At 54.1% G+C, this 16,290-nt stretch overlaps 5 protein-coding genes across 5 annotated transcripts; 4 read left to right on the top strand and 1 right to left on the bottom strand.

Moving 5' to 3' along the window:
* Positions 1-447: 447 nt before the first annotated feature.
* Positions 448-1,718, top strand: PG994_010295 (alcohol dehydrogenase; the record flags this gene model as incomplete). Its single annotated transcript, XM_066861704.1, has 3 exons — positions 448-725; positions 855-984; positions 1,044-1,718. 3 exons carry the CDS (start codon positions 448-450, stop codon positions 1,716-1,718), a joined length of 1,083 nt encoding a protein of 360 aa, XP_066710814.1.
* A 4,460-nt stretch (positions 1,719-6,178) lies between these two features.
* Positions 6,179-7,351, top strand: PG994_010294 (uncharacterized protein; the record flags this gene model as incomplete). The annotated part of the gene is made up of 2 exons (XM_066861703.1): positions 6,179-6,343; positions 6,518-7,351. 2 exons carry the CDS (start codon positions 6,179-6,181, stop codon positions 7,349-7,351), a joined length of 999 nt encoding a protein of 332 aa, XP_066710813.1.
* Positions 7,352-7,395: 44 nt separating this feature from the next.
* On the top strand, positions 7,396-9,156 carry PG994_010293 (uncharacterized protein; the record flags this gene model as incomplete). Its single annotated transcript, XM_066861702.1, has 1 exon — positions 7,396-9,156. The coding sequence occupies one exon, from the start codon at positions 7,396-7,398 to the stop codon at positions 9,154-9,156; it is 1,761 nt and encodes a 586-aa protein (XP_066710812.1).
* A 37-nt stretch (positions 9,157-9,193) lies between these two features.
* On the top strand, positions 9,194-12,364 carry PG994_010292 (uncharacterized protein; the record flags this gene model as incomplete). The annotated part of the gene is made up of 1 exon (XM_066861701.1): positions 9,194-12,364. The coding sequence occupies one exon, from the start codon at positions 9,194-9,196 to the stop codon at positions 12,362-12,364; it is 3,171 nt and encodes a 1,056-aa protein (XP_066710811.1).
* Positions 12,365-13,606: 1,242 nt separating this feature from the next.
* PG994_010291 (uncharacterized protein) lies at positions 13,607-14,614 on the bottom strand (the record flags this gene model as incomplete). Its single annotated transcript, XM_066861700.1, has 1 exon — positions 13,607-14,614. The coding sequence occupies one exon, from the start codon at positions 14,612-14,614 to the stop codon at positions 13,607-13,609; it is 1,008 nt and encodes a 335-aa protein (XP_066710810.1).
* Positions 14,615-16,290: the final 1,676 nt, after the last annotated feature.

Genomic DNA, 16,290 nt, shown 5'->3' with positions numbered 1-16,290 from the left:
TTGAATACGGTACGACGACCACCGATTCACGCGTGGTTGCTTTGAATCCAAACTAAGGCATTGTAAAGGCGGAGCTCCCCTTCGGCCCATCAGCTCTCGTACATCTCAGTGGTCTTGTGCTTACTGAATCGGGAAGGTTGTCTTATCCCCAGGCATCATGCGCATCACAGAGGCCAGGACAACAATCATATAAAACAGAAGAGCTTCCCACAATCCACACTTGATTTCCCTCACGTTTTTGGTAGTTAACCAAGGACAAGCAATCAGCAGCAAGCAGTTACACCAATCAAGTACATAAGTGAGTATTGTAGCAGCCACTACATCCACGAGCTCTAGACGCCTCCCCCACTCCTCAACAGTGCAGTACTGACAGTAACAAATAACAGCAGACTTCTCTAACATAGCTAGTAGGAGTCACTCGCTCACCCTACCTACCTATCTAACCTAATGGCCACCCCCACCACCATCTGGGCCGTCGTGGCTGTCGAGAAGGGCAAGGCCGAGGTCCGGGACGTCGCCATGCCCCGGCTCCGCGACGACTACGTCCTGGTCCGGGTCAAGGCCGTCGGCCTCAACCCCACCGACTGGAAACACATCGACTTCGGCCTCGCGCCGCCGGGCGCCCGCGTCGGCTGCGACTATGCGGGCGTCGTGGAAGAGGTCGGGCCCGCCGTGACCAAGGACTTTCGGAAGGGGGATCGGATTGCGGGCGTTGTGCATGGCTGGTAATGAGTCGATTCTTTTCTCTCCTCTCTTTCTTGAATAAACTCCTGTTGCGCAAAGTTAGGAGGAGATACGGGGGCATTCCAGGGGGGTATGCAGGAGAGTACCAGGGCTAACTCGCGACAATGCAGCGATGCTACGCAGCTCGAGAACGGCGCCTTCGCCGAGTACATCGTTGCCAAGGGCGATCTCCAGATCAAGATTCCCGACAACCTCAGCGACGAGGAAGCCGCCACGCTCGGGATATCCATCTGCACCGTCGTACGTAGCACTACCTCTCTCTCTCTCTTCGCCTTAACCTCCCTGCTTACAGAAATTAGGGCCAAGGTCTGTACCGCTCGCTCCAGCTGCCCTTGCCGCCAGCCTCCTTCCTAGTAAAGCAGCGCATCCTGATCTACGGCGCGAGCACGGCGACGGGCCTCCTGGGGGTCCAATTCGCGCGCCTCTCGGGCCTGGCCGTGCTCGCCACGAGCTCGCCGCACAACTTCGACCTGCTGTCGTCGTTGGGCGTGCGCTGGGTCTTCGACTATAACGCCGGGCCGGAGTCCTGCGCGGCCGACATCCGACGCGCCACGAGCGGCTCGCTGGCGCTGGCCTGGGACTGCACGGGCCTGGGCGCCGAGGTGTGCGCCGCGGCGCTCTCGTGCGACGCCGAGCGCGACCAGCCCACCTACGGCACCATCGTGCCCGTCGAGCGCGCGGTGCTGGACCGCGTCAACGGTGCCGTGCGGGGCCCCCGCGAGACCCTCATGTACACCGTCTTCGGCGAGCGCTTCGTCAAGGGCGGCAAGGAAACGCCCGCCGACCCCGAGGAGTACGCGTTCGCCAAGGACTTCTGGGAGCTGGCCCGGGGCTTCCTCGCGAGCGGTGACGTCAAGCCGGTCGCACCCGACGTCAACCGCGGCGGCCGGGGCGGGCTCGAGGGCGTGCTCGTGGGGCTGGACGAGCTCCGGGCGGGCCGGGTCAGTGGGACGAAGCTGGTGTATACACTCTGAGAGATGGGAAGGGGGGTAAGATAGAGAGATAGGAGTACAGTGTACAGCTACAGTACATAGTCAGCTCCCTATAAAGGAACACTATTGCTATACGGTCCCCGACTATCCCACAACTTGCTTGCTTTACTTGGTCATAGCAGAGACCGAGAAAACTGTCTTCCCGCATAACAAAGGCGTCGTTACAGCCCGTGGCGGCTCATTGATCTGTTACACTTCTAGAAATTGTCAAGCCTAAGACAGCCACGCAGTCCTCGAAGTTCACTTTGAAGGGGTCCGCCAAAGTCTTTTTTTTCTTCTTCAGATATAATTATGGATGTAGGCGTACTTGCTGTAGAAAGCTAGAAAAACGAGAAGGCACATATTTCTCAATATCTTGACTGGCTGATGTGTAAGTACTTACAATCAGTAGAGACTTATCCGAGAGTCACTTAGCTCTTGAGAAGAGGATGGTGAGATGCTGCGCCTTCAGGTAGAAAAGGGAGGACCCAGAACATTGTACGGATCCGAGTACCAAAGACGTTAACCGTGCTACAGCATAGGCCCCGAAGAAGAACCCATGACTGCTTAATATTACGAGGTGAATAGTTCTCCCTCTACAGAGTTACACTAAGTGGGTGGACTCGCGGTGGATGAACAATGTAGAGAGTTCTGTTGTGAGGAGCTAGCAACCACTAAGACTGTCTACCTGGACAGCTGTCAATTGATTGATGATGTGCAAAATCCAAACCCTATAATAGCGCTGTGCCCGTCGTGTTGCAATATCTGCCATTTCCAAGCACACGGAATGCGCCGGACAGCCCTAGCATAAGGCGTAGTAGCTGCAGCTGCCGATCTGTCGGCGTTCTTTCAGGGAGGGTTCGAGCGTCGCCCACCAGTCTACGCGCAATCACTCACGAATGATAGATTGGTAGGACGGTCTCAGTGAATTAGACTGGTTAGGTGGGAAAAAGCATAAGATGCAGCGACCGGGATACTCTTATTGACGCTCAATACCAGACACCTGGAAGTCGAAACTCAAAATCCCCCAGAGGCAGGTCTAGGTTGACGTGCATCATCGTCTAGATGCCCCTTGTACGGTCTAGCTCGGGACACACGACCTGTCAACGGGCCTCGTCCCGCTAAAGCTTAGGGCCCGTTGGGGGACCCGTTGATGCTGGCAGGCTTGCCACAGACCCGGGGGCGCGCTGACCGCTTGACGGGGTTCATCCCCGCTGGTTCAAGCCCCTGGGCCTGGGCTCGTCACACAAGCTTTTGTCAGATAAAAGTGAAGAGCTGAGCAGATGCCGTTACATGGCTTGTTTGTTAGCGATGCTACCTGAGAAGGCAGCTGACACAACGATAGAAGTGCTGTTGCGACTCACCCGTTCATTTGCATCTGATGAGATGATCTATGTCTATCATCCATCTACCCCTCGCGCATGTCTCACCGTCGCCCACCATGGCGGGCTGGCTGGGGTAGTGCGGAGGGGACCTGTGCGTCAGTCATCTTATCTTAACTGAAGCTTGTTCCGCCGGACGGTTCCCAGCAACAACGGAACACGAACTCTTGGAATAGAAAAAGAAACTGCGTCTTTCCGGTTGTTTGCTGTGCTTGTTCCACGTTCATTCCGGGACGACGGAGATTATGTAGGGGTGGTTTGCGTAGTTCCCGCCGCTTCGTCTCACCGATTCATCTCAGATTGGTCATGGTAACAATGCTCCGAACCGGCGTGCAGCCTCGTCATCAAGGCCCATGCATGTCCACTTACACACAATTTGATACAGTATGTAGGAGCTGTGTATGTTAGGTTGGGTATGAATGGACGACACCGTGTTAAACGTCATGCTAATGGCATCGCAATATCAACTTGCATCCTATCATGCGTGAGGAATAAGGGCCTTTTACAAGTACGAGGCTATTCGTCCACTTCAACTTGCGGTCTGCGCGAAGAAATGTCCATAGCGCACTTTCTTGCCAGATAGAACAGCCTTGTTTTCGGGGCTGCCAGGCTACTAATAACATTATGGAATATGCCGACGTCGAACCAAATAGCGAGAGTAGGTTGCCACTTGCATCTGACCGCCTTCCAGGCTTGTAATGAACGATGCATTGTTGGTGTTGGTGTTGTTATTATTGTCAACCATCCTGTATGACAGCAGAAGAGGACCCCAACCTGTTGGAGGCTGAGCTGAGGATGAGGATCCGCCCCCATTCAAAACACCAGAAGGACGGGAGGAGCAAGTAGGAGTGTTAAAAAAAAACGAGGGCCGAGTATTCTGGATAGAATGGCCTCGACGCGTCGCCAGAAAGGCTGCGCTGTTGTTTCGCATGAAAATTTTCCTTTGGTTGTCGATGCTTGGTTTTGTACAAATCAGCGTCCACTTTTTGGTGTCGACAGTTTGGGCTGAAGTTCGTGAGTCGCTCCGAGCCTCGTCCTGCAGTCGTTGAAGCGGTGTAGATGCGGCGATACCTATTTCGGCCAACCTGGTGGGAAGGCGCATCAGAGATCTGCCCCTCCCGACTACCACTGGGCGCAACTGGGGCGGGACTTTGGGAAAATGCCGTCCACCAAAGACTCGCGAGGAGTGTCGATAGACACTCGCATTAGCTACCGAATGCCGCGCGAGGAATTTACCCGTCCGCTGCAGGCAAGTCTGTCTTCGGGTATGTTTGTATGCTCATGCTATTGCAGTTACAACTTTGGAATTGAGGCTTATGATATGCCAATGGATCAGGTAGACGCTCTTGGTGCCTCGATCATCTCCACCGTTGGATGGGGTGTCGATCAACGTGGACGGGTATCGATCCAGAAAATCGGTTGGAAGCTTGGAGCCAGATACAAGCTTGCAAGCCGCGTCGCTGCCCAGCTGTCATGTATCGCTACTACCTGTATACTTGCCATACTTGGTGTGCAGTGCATTGCAGCCGGGCAGCATTTCAATGGAATTGTGCCAGTAAGCAGGTAGTGGAGGAGCCGCCTCCTGCGTCTGGTGTTAAACGAGGATACGCGCAAGGCAGGTCCTGGAGGGGGGATTCATTGATGCATCCTCGCATGCACGCGCGACTTACTTACAAGACGACCCCCCCTTAACAACTGTACCTACCTACATATCTGGAGCGATTGTTCCCATACCACAGCAATGTTTGTGTGTTTCTGAAGATTCCCATGGTACTGTCTCCTGTGTTCATCTCAGCCGTATCCTTCTCAGACATCTACCGTTTACACTTATAGACCTGTACATCGAATAAGGGTAAACAAAGAGCAGGGAGCTGTTGATAAGGGGTAGCATTCACAAGAAAGAAACGAAATTAGAAATTATTCCAATAAAATAAAAAGCGAGTCTGTCCTGAGAATTGAATCCCTTTTGGCAAAAGGAGGGGTTCAATGACAATGAATGTCTCATAAGAATTTCCGAGGTGGTTGGGTTGGGGGCGGTTGCTATGATGTCGATCGATTTTTTTTATTAGCCAGGGTGCTACTTCCCGTACCATTTGCGCGCTAGACTCGCCTTCCTTTCCACGCTCGAGGGAGGCAGTCAACGATTTCGATCGTGAGCTGGGGCGAAGAAGGGAGCAAAGGCCCCTCCGTTCTCGACGTTCGGACACCATATATCAGGCGTAAGTGCAGTTGCAAGTTGCATGTTGCATGCACTACAGTACGTACACTTTGGAGGGGGGGCCGGTACTTCGGTGACTGAGGGAGGGGGGAGGAGTGTGTTTGTGGGTGGGAGTGGATTGGATTGCCACCAAGGGCGCGGCCAATCAGGCCGGAGATCGTCCCCTCCGCCACCCCAATTTGCTCTCTACGCACACCCTCTCCCGGGCCTGTCTGTTTCGTTCCCTGACCTTCTGACCATTCACACGGCTACGGTCATTGTGCATGACCCTGCAGACAAGTCCCATACTCCTACATAAGACCAATAGAGTGCCCTTTCTCCCCATGAATCTGGTGTTTATGCCCCGTTGCATACAGGAGAAGACGATTGAGCAATGAGAGGTGGTTCGACTCTGCTTCAGTCGACATCGCCGAATCCTTTTAAATGATTTGATCTGCGCCCGACCTGCGCGTAGTACTGGCCCAGCAACCAACCGACTCGCTTCCAGCTAGCCATTTGCCTGGTTCATTGGATTATAGGGACGACCCAGTGAGAGAGAGGAAGAAGGGAGAGACGATACCCGGAAGGAGAAAAGCAAAGGAGTTTGTGAGACAGGCAATTCTGTACTAATCCAGGCAGGTCCCTTTGCACATTTTGAGAATTAACTTGTTAGACAACCAACCCTCGAGATTCAGAACCTGCCTTGCCTGGGAGAGACGTGGGAGACTCGACATTACACGTTCTTCGTGTCGGTCTGTCACCATACCGGCATACCGATTTACTCACGTTCGACTCCACGGACTCGAGTTCGGCGTCTGTCCAAGACTTGCCGCGGCCAATGATTCACTCACCCCTTCACCAACAGTCGAGCTTCATCCGTCAGAATGGCTACTGCCGAGGTTGCAAATACCTGCGGAAGCTGGACAAGAAGCGCATATGGCTCGCCACCGACCCTGCCTTCGACGACCTCGACTCTTTGGGATGATCTGGATGTACAAGTGCGATTGAACCTCATTGCCAGAGCATGGCAGATCTCGCAGAAGAACGCGGTATGTCACCCACCTAGGCCTTCCTCGAGTCATGGCGCCGCCCCTCAAGTTGTGTTTGGGCAAGCTCTCAGACAGCCGGTGCCAAAGTTATTATTGGCCCCAAGTTTGGAGAGACAAGACGGATTTGTGCTCGATTGGGAAATTTTGGGTGAAGTCTATTGTATAAGCCCTGAGACTAATGTAGCGCTTCGGGAGCAGAACAACCCCTCATCACTACTACGTCAGCAAGTAATATCCAAGCCGTTAATCGTTCCGAACGCCAGCCCTAAGCGATCTCGGCTTTCGGCGCAATGCGACACTCCGGGGCCCATCGACGACACTCTGCACGACCCGTCTCGGACGGATCAAGGTGCTTGCCAACGAGCTCCGACCCCAGAGGATGCACCTGCACCCTCCAACCCAGAGACAACCCGCCGTCGCAGTCGGGAAGACTTGATATTTCGAGATCCCTCCATGGATGTTCAAGTCGATTTTTCGTCCGAAGAAGGCTTTTCCCAATTTGCCAAGAAGAAGAAGAAAGCCGCGCCGACTACTTTCAATTGGGGCGCGGAGCTCGGCAAAGATGGCGACGGCCCTAATGGCGACGACGGCAACGGGGGAGATCAGAATGGAGGTGGTGGCGATACAGGGGCCGGCGGTGGCGGTGATGCCGGTGGAGGTGGAAGCGGGGGCGGCGATGACGACAAAGACAAGGATGAGGACAAGAAGGACGAACCAGAGGATCCCTGGGGCGCATTCGAAGCGGCTGGCGCGAAGAAGAAGAAGGGGAAGAAAGGTACCGAGCCCGAACCTGCCCCAGAAGCTTTCGATGAGGTCAACTTGAACGACCCCGGGGAAGGCAAGAAAGAAGCCAAGTCCGGTGTATTCGCATCATGGGGTTCCAGCTGGGTCACTGGTTCTGGTGATACAGGGGGGTCTACCTGGTTTGGGTCTGGGACGAAAGCTGCCGAGCCCCCACCTAAAGAAGAGAAAAAAGGAGGAGGATCCATGGAGCATCAATCGACCTAAGCCTAAGAAAGCGACAACAGCATCGTTCATATATGGCGACATCGATGAACCTGAACCGAAACCGAAAGAGCCAGAGCCAGCTCCCGTGGAAGATTTCTGGGCTGCCCCCGTTAGCAAGAAGAAGGGCAAGAAGGGCAAGGCTGTGGTTGAAGAAGTCAAGGCGCCAGAACCACCTCCGCCTCCGCCAGCGCCAGAACCGCCTGCCGAGACTGAACCAGCCAATGACGACATCTGGGGGATGGGGCATGAGCTCAAGCAAAAAGGACAAGAAGAAACAGTCGGAGGAACCACCACCGCCTCCGGAGCCAGTCAAAGAAGAGCCACCTGTGGATGACTTTTGGGGGGCTACTGTGACGAAGAAAGATAAGAAAAAGAAGAAAGGGGCTGTTGAGGAGGTTGCGCCAGAGCCTGTACCGGAACCTGAACCGGAACCAAAGCACGCAGCTGATGACATGTTTCCTTCTTTCATTGGCACTGGCAAGAAAGACAAGAAAAAGAAGAAAAGTGCCGTCGAGGAGCCCCCAAGAGAGCCCACTCCAGAGCCCGAACAGGAACCGGAACCCGAGCCAGAGCCTGAACCCGAGAAAAAGGAGGATGATATCTGGTCGTTCGGTCTTCTTTCTAAGAAAGACAAGAAAAAGAAGAAGGGTTTAGTCGAAGAGAAGAAGCTTGAGCCCAAGCCCGAGCCGGAACCGGAACCTCCCAAGGAGGAGAAGCCTGTTGTGGAAGATATCTGGACCTCCTTGACCACATCGAAGAAAGACAAGAAAAAGAAGAAGGGCGCCGTCGTGGAGGAGCCGCCAAAGGATCCCGAACCCGAACCCGAACCCGAGCCAGAACCAGAACCCCCGAAAGAGGAGAAGGAAGACGATGACTGGACGAACTGGGGGGTGTTCCCTCCAAGAAAGACAAGAAAAAGAAGAAGGGCGCCGTTGTGGAAGAGCCGCCTAAGGAACCCGAGCCAGAACCCGAGCCCAGAGCCAGAACCGGTTCCGGTTCCGGTCCAGAACGACGACGATATATGGGGTATGAGTTTGAGCAAGAAAGATAAGAAGAAGAAGAAGGGCCTCGTAGAGGAGCCTCCAAAGGAACCAGATCCCCCACCAGAGCCGGAGAAAAAGACTGAGGACGATTTTTGGACCGGTCTTGGGCCCAGCAGCAAAAAGGACAAGAAGAAGAAGAAGAAAGGTGCCGAGGAACCTCCCCCGCCGGAACCTAAACCTGAGCCTGAACCTGAACCGGAGCCTGAGCCTGAGCCCGAGCCCGAGCCTGAGCCTGAGCCTGAGCCAGAACCGGAACCAAAGCCAGCGCCTGTCAAGGAAGAAAGCAGCATTTGGAGCTTCTGGGGCGCGACCAAGAAGGTGGTTGCTCCTGTGGTCGCTCCGGCGCTCGCTCCTAAGAAGACGACCAAGACTAGCAGTGCACTAGTAGAACTGGCGAAGGCGCCGGAACCTGCGCCAGATCCACCTCCTGCAGTCCCGGAAGCTGATGAAGACGGCGGCGATCAGGGTGATGGGTTCTGGGACAGCTTTGCCAGCACAAAGACTGACAAGAAGAAGAAGAAGAACGCCGACGGCAGTCTCAAACCTGACTCGATTGAGGAGCCCAAGACAGATGATATATGGGGCCTCACCACCTCAAAGAAGAGCAAATCCAGCAAGAACGCACCAGTCGAGGTCGATGGTTCTCACTTCGATGCAGTCAAGCCGGACTCAGTAGAGGAGGACAAGGCTGACGACGACGATTGGGGGATGGGGGACCTCCTCGAAAAAGAAGAAGAAGTCCAAGAAAGACGAACTTGCTGAGCCTCCACCTCCAGCCCCAACTCCTCCATCTCTAGACATGGACGAGCCGGCAAACGAGCTCGAAACTAATGTTTGGGGAGAGGAGGTTCCATCTTCGAAGAAATCCTCTAAATCCAAGGACAAAGAGGATAAGAAATCCAAGGAGAAGGAGCCCAAGCTCAGCAAAAAGGAGCTCGAGAAGCTTGAGAAAGAGAAGAAGAAGGCGGAGAAGGAACGCGCAAAGCAGGAAGCGAAGGAAGCCGAAGAACGCGCAGCTCAAGAAGCCTTGGAGGCCGAAGAGCGCGCCGCCGAGGAAGCTCGAGAGGCCGAAGAACAGGCTGCTCGGGAGGCCGAGGAAGAAGCCGCCCGCGAGGCAGAAGAACAGGCCGCCCGCGAAGCCGAAGAGGCCGCCAAAGCTGAAGCTGAAGCTGCCGAGATTGAGCAGGAGGAGAGGGAGTTGGCTGCACTAACCGCCAAGCAGGCAAGGCGCAAGCTTCCCAAGAAGGACCAGGAGAAGTTTGATCGCTTGACCGAAAATGCGAGCCGCCGCGCCGCAGAGCAAGCCGACAAGGAGGCCGAGCAGCAAGCCGAACGCGAACGCATTGAAGCCGAAGAGCAAGCTGCTCGAGAGGCCGAGGAGGCCGCTCGAGAGGCCGAGGAAGAGGCTGCCCGAGAAGCCGAGGAGCAGGCTGAACGCGAACGTATCGAGGCTGAAGAAGCTGCCAAAAAGAAATCGAAGAAGAGCTCATCCAAGTCCGAAGACAAGAAGTCCAAGTCCAGCAAAGACAAGTCCTCCAAGGACAAGGAGAAGGAGAAGAAGTCCAAGGAAAAAAGGGAGAAGGAAGAGAAAGAGAGGGAAGAGAAAGAGAGGGAAGAGAGAGAGAGGGAAGAGAAGGAGCAGGAAGAAAAAGAGAAGGAGAATGACGAGGATGAATATCCAGATCCAGGTGACCTTGATGATATGGACTTCGACGGTATCGAACTGGACCCTGCGGAAGTCGAGGAGCTCTTGTCTCCAACACTCCCAGCTATCACAACAACTAGGGAAAAGCCCGATCCATTCTCATTCTGGGGTGCAGCAAGCAAGAAAAAAGGTACGTTGTCTCAGGTTAGCGCACAGCAGAATTCCAAGGCTAACGCATCCCCAGCATCGCCTGAGCCTGAGCCACCCAAGATTTCAGAAGATGCTGCCGAAGAACAGCCTGCAGTGTCATACTCGAAAAAGAAATCCAAGATTGCTGACAAGCTCAAAGCGTTTGAACCTGTCGATGATCCAGAAGACGAGGAAGTCGAGGAAGACTTCATGGATGCCTTACCCGCGCCTCCCCCACCACCCCCACCTCCGCCAGCGCCAGTGCCGCCCAAGGAGGAGAAGAAGAAGTCCAAATCATCCAGAAGGGAGAAAGCGGCCATGGAAGACGACGCTACTCCACCCAGGAAAAGCAGAAAAGACCCACCTCCACCTGGAGCGTTCCCTATGGATGACAACGAGGACGAGATTGTTGAGATTGTAGACATGGCCCCAAAGAAGTCCAAGTCCAGCAAGAAGAGCAAAAGAGCCAAGGAGGATGAGTACGTACCACCACCGCCAGAGGTACCTATGGCTCCTCCAGCGGTGCCTGATGCTCCCATGGATCCACCTCCCGATGGAAGTTCCCCGAGGAAGGACCGTGTCAAGATCAACCGGGAGGGGGCCTCATCATGGGGCATGTGGGGTACCAAGGAAGAAAAGAGGCCTTCAAAGTCTAGAAGCGAAGAAAAGCGGTCACGGTCTGATCGCAAGGACAGGGAAGAAAAGTCATCGAAAGGGTCAACATCCGACAGGGCTGAACAACCTCCCAAAGTTGCATCATCTTTTAAACCTCGAGGTAGTATGTTTCAAAACACTCCGCCGTTATCGCGGTCCATGTCGACGCGCGATAAGCGCCTTGGTGGAAAGTCAAGCTCGCGTCGGCACTCATACGATATGTCTGGTGGTCTCGGTTCGCCACCTTCGGAGGAAGTCGCACAAATGTCATCCAAAGCCGCCAAAATCTTGGGTGTAGAAAAGAATCGAAAGAGCAGATACCGCCGCCACGAAGGTGACGATGACGTCGTCATGGCTGATCCTTTCGAAGCAACTCCCGGTCTAGACAAGTCGGCGCGAAGGAGAACGCGTACGAAACCCGAAGAGGACGTTGTCATGGTCGATGCTAGTGGTCCTGTCGAACCTCCCCCAATGAAGCGTAGTGTCTCAAACGCCAAGAAAGGGTTCTCTAGTCTCTTCGGCGGTCTCAAATCGGCTGCAAAATCGGACCCCCGTCCTGATGAGAGGCCAGAACCTCGTCGGCGGCACACAATGCATACAGCCCACCCTGAAGATGAGGCCAGAGCCGGAAAGAGGACGAAGCGGTCGTCGCGGGATGACGCAGACGCCGCCATGACGGACGCTGAGCACGATGCTCGCCGGGCAGCACGACGCGCCAAACGAGCTGAAGAGAAGGCTGCCGAGGAATCCCGTCGGACCAAAGATTCATCTAAGCGTGACCGGCGTAAACGGCAAGATGATGACGAAGCGCGCCGGCACGAGGAGCGCGAGGCGAGGCGCGCCGAACGACGTGCTGCGCGGCAGGCAGAAGAGGAGCGTCGTGCTGCCGAGGAACACGAGGCGCGGGAAGCTGCCCGAGCTGAGCGCAAACGCCAGAAAAAGTCAGCGGGAGACGATGGAGATGCACACCGTCGACGATCTACGCGAGATGAGCCTAAGCGATCACGCCACGCCGCCGAAGTACCAGACGAAGAAGAGGAACGCAGAAGGAGACGCGAAGCAAGACGTGCTGCCCGTGCCGAGGCTGCCGCCGCCGCAGAAAGGTCCGAACGTCACCGATCCTCCCCGCAAAAAGACTACATCTTTGGGTCCAAGTCCAGACATCACACGGATGACGAACGGCATAGAAGCAAACGGCCAGCCTGGCCGCACTCGGGAACCGATTCCTGGGTGAAGGAACATTCCGATGCTGGGCCTCCACCTGACGATGGTCCCTCTGCGGATGCGCCACCTCCCATGAATGACGATGAAGCGCGTCGTGCCGCGCGAAGAGCCCGCCGTGAACGCCGAGACAATGGCGATCGTGAACGACCACGTGTTGTCTCCGACGGCAGCGCCGGTGCTGCCCCACCGCTGCCACCACAGCCTGAGTTTGCAGACGCCACGCCTCGCGGTAGTTGGTGGCGCAAGATTACTGGATAAATGAACCCGTAGGTTGTGAGATAACCTGGTTACGTGGGCTGTCCCATGTTGTTGGTTAGATATGAAGGTTGTGGTGTTATTTGATTCAACAGCGTTATGGTTATGTTATTATGATGGGCATTTTCACTGTTGTAGGAAGCAAGTGTGAGCAATAACTGGCATGAAGGGATGAAATATAACGTCTTCTTACCTGGGTTGGGTGGTCTCTTTTCTTTGCTGTATGTACCCTTCTCGCGTGGGCGTTTGCAACATGCAACGACCGGCGGTTGGGAATGTCTATGATGTTACGGGATCTAGAGGGATGAAGCCTGTGTTTGTTGTTTGATTTATATTGATGATATACCCCCTCCTACCTAGACACATGAATACATAAATGCTTCTCCTGTTCGTTCAACGTCATGGGTATCTTAATGTTCCAGTGCATCCTGTAATCATCTTCCGGTGATTAGTAAAGCAAGTAGGTAGCGAGACTTATAGCCTCCTGGGATGGGGAACGTGTAGGAGGACAACATACCTTGGGGGTGTTCCAACATGACAGCAGTAAATCACTAGCAAGGCTTAATGGTAAAAGATCTACCTATTGATAGAAGAACATGTGGTTTATGTTCTATGTCTAGCAAATTCCCAGTGAACAGGTGGGGGCAGTGACTCCCAACCCGTCACCTTGCCTGGAAAGAGCCACAGATGGAAGGGTAAGTACGTACGGTGAGGGAAGCTGCATACCAAACGGAGCGATATAAATCATAATAATACACTCTGATTTCAATACCAGAGCAGCAAGCGCGTCAAGCACCCGTGGCGTAGTAGTTAACGTACTCCTCCCCCATATTTTCCTGGGAAAGGAGTGACCCGAGTGCAAATCTCGGCGGGTGCATCAGATCAAATCCTGCTGTGTGCAACACTTTTTTTTCCCTTTTCTCTCTTTTCCGATCTTTTTATATTTTGCCCTAAATTATAAACTTGTAAGTAAATAAACACTGACCATGTTGTTTAAGGCGTGGGCAGGCTTGCCTTTCCTCTCTTGTGATGGGTAGGTCAACTTGCTTCACTCGCTTCATCTGTTTCATACATCACATCGTTTGTCTTTATTACAAGTCCATTCTAAGTGTTGTAAGTACACGCATCCTACTCTGGGAGTTTTGAACAATATTGAAAACATTTCAGCGAGTTCTTCATGTCGATTGCCTGGAAGCTACCCCAAAGTGGTTTGTATTGTAATATCTGTCTCATTTAGTGGCCCATTTATTGTTGATATCTCGACGTATCGACGGCAACCAACTTGCCTGGCAAACTTATAGTAACATACAGCATATGCCTATCCCGTTCCGTCCGACCGAACGCAGCCGCTGTGTCCATTTTCGCCACCGTCGAGTTCGCAGACCCCAGCACGGGTACAGCCTTCCCATCCGCGCCGATCGCGTAGACGGTGCTTCCCCTGTTGCTGGCCACCCAGATGGTCCCGTCGGCGCCAATCGCAAAGTCGTCCAGAAACGGCGCGCCCGCGACAGTCGCCACCGTCTCCACGGCCGCCCCGTCCGCCGCCGAGCCGTCCTTGGTGATTTTGAGCCGGTAGATGCCGCGCGTGAAGCTGTTGCTGAAGTAGAGGTACCCGTCGTGGATCTTGACGCCGTTGATGCCGGTCTTGGAGCTGATGTCGGGGCCCCCCTTCATCTCGGGCACCTGGATCGCGACATCGTAGTGGCCGGTGCGGATGTCGACGCGGAAGACCTGCGCCAGAAAGGAGTCGGCGACCAGTACGAACTCGCGGCCGCAGCCGGGCAGGGCGGCGGCGCCGTTCAGCACGAGGGCTTCGGTGATGTTGGTGATGAGGCGGGTGGAAAGAGTAGGGTGAGCGTTGTTGAAGTCGACTTCGAACACGGCGGAGGCGTTCGACGTGCCCTGCAGGTTGGAGCCCACCACCAGGAAGGCGTCCGGCTTCGTCTCGGCGATGCCGGCCAGGCCCTGGATTCCGACTCCGTCAAAGCTGTGCACGAGCGACACGGACGGCTCGTCGGAATAGGGGCGCTGGATGAGGTACAGCTGCGGCGCGGGCGAGAGGATCGTGACGAGCAGGTCGCCGTTCTGGCGGACGGCAATGTTCTCGACATAGGTCGGCGCGTTGCTGAACTGGTAGACTTCTCTGTACGGCAGAGGCAGGGAAGCACCCTGAGCTGTTGGGATCGTTGCTGCCATGGCCGTCAACCCGAGAGTCAGACTCAGGTGAGCGAAGCGCGTGAAGTTGATGAGCATTTCGGCAGCCTTCGAGCAAGTTTCTGGTCCTTGGATATTGATCTTGGAGGATTCGTTTGCTTTTGATGTTCATAAAAGTTTCGATATCGACATCATGCCAAGCTTTTATATTCCTCGCATCTGGGTGATACGGACGGAGCGGCTCTGTATCCGTGGGGGCCAAACTCGATTCTGGTCATCGAAGCGGCTTACTACGGCCGCGTCTGACACATCGTAAGCAGGAACAATTTCTCTTTTCATTCGTCGCCTACACCCAGTGTATCGCTTGAATGGCTTCAATTTACGAGTGAACCTATCCGGACCCACGGAACAGGGTTGTGTCATGTATGTAAGCTTCCTAGTCGGAGATCTTCGCCTCTAGGGATCAGCATAGATCTCCGGCGAGCCGGATTAGGAAATGCTCAGGCGGCATGACTCGCAGGTCGTTGCTTAAATTTTTTGTAGCGACCCAGTACGGTGGAGAGATATAAGCATGTTTTAGTAGCGTATAGCAGCAGCGTCTAGACTTAGTGTAAGCGCGATATTAAGCGAGTTTCTTGACTTCTCAATTGGTGATCAGGAAATGCCTCCGAACGCATCTTGATACTAGGATCTTGTGTTTTCCGGCCGCATCAAGACTTATATTTCGAAATTTCTTTACATTATCGCTACCTATTGTCGTTATCCTCCCTGCCTGAGAAGATTGGCAGCCATGTTCTACAATATTAACCCGTCGAGGTATCTTATTTCTCTAGTATCTGCCAGGCGTCGGTTCTTCTCGACGCAGAACCTAGGAGACATTCACACTATAATTGAGTAATGAAAGCCGCTCAGGATTTCTACCTCCTTAGGAGCATGAAGCGATGGCGTTGAGAAAAAGAGCGACAAAGCCCGGCCACCTATCTTTGTCCCATTGGACCACCTTACTTTTTAGCATGAAGCCTTAAACTCGAGAGCTGCAAAGAGCTGGCAACAATGAAATTGCTATGGTTGCAGTATATTGATAGAGCGTGACCCCTGCTCTATGCAGTAGTACGCTCATTGCCAACCCGTTATCTTGAGTATTACCTACCCCCCAGAGGAAAGAACTAATCAGACATTGTGCCCTCAGTGTTTTCGTCGATAGGAGAGAGATCCGAAGCCCCCCTTTTTTTTCTACGAAAAGATCGACAGATATGCTACTCAGAAGAACAGGTAACAGTCTGCTCCGAGTGTCGCGACAGCCCGACGCGCAAACCGCGGTTCCTCGAGCATAAGTGCTTCGATGTGCTGAAGCACAAGAAGCGCTACGGCGCGTGCGGGAGGGCCTCGGAGAGGCCGTTCAGCACCATCGTCCGCGGCGGAGTGTGTAGGAGCTGTCGGAGCGGCAGCGGACCGCCAGATCCTTTTCGGCACTACTGTCATGATGATCATGCGCCGCAGACCAAGCGGCAGCGGGCCGCCACCTCCCGGGTCGTCCAAAAGCCGAAGAGTTGGGTGAGAAGGATACTGCGGCCGTTTTGCTGTTGTCTATGACATTGGATGCTCGCCTGGGTTAACTACACAGGCACACGCACACATGCACAAGCAGATGAATCAATGATAAACCATTACACCTATTCTTAAATGCTCACTTATAGACCGTTTACCTGGTAAATTTCCCGAACGTATGCCACTCTATCGTAATATTACCCAATATCAATAAAGTAGCCAGCGAT

Source organism: Apiospora phragmitis (assembly GCF_038363925.1).
Source record: "Apiospora phragmitis strain CBS 135458 chromosome Unknown utg000010l:1.0-9815664.0:1.0-9183399.0, whole genome shotgun sequence".
Lineage (NCBI taxonomy): Eukaryota > Fungi > Ascomycota > Sordariomycetes > Amphisphaeriales > Apiosporaceae > Apiospora > Apiospora phragmitis.
The sequence above is the reverse complement of the archived record's forward strand: the minus strand, read 5'-3'. Positions and strand labels throughout refer to the sequence as shown.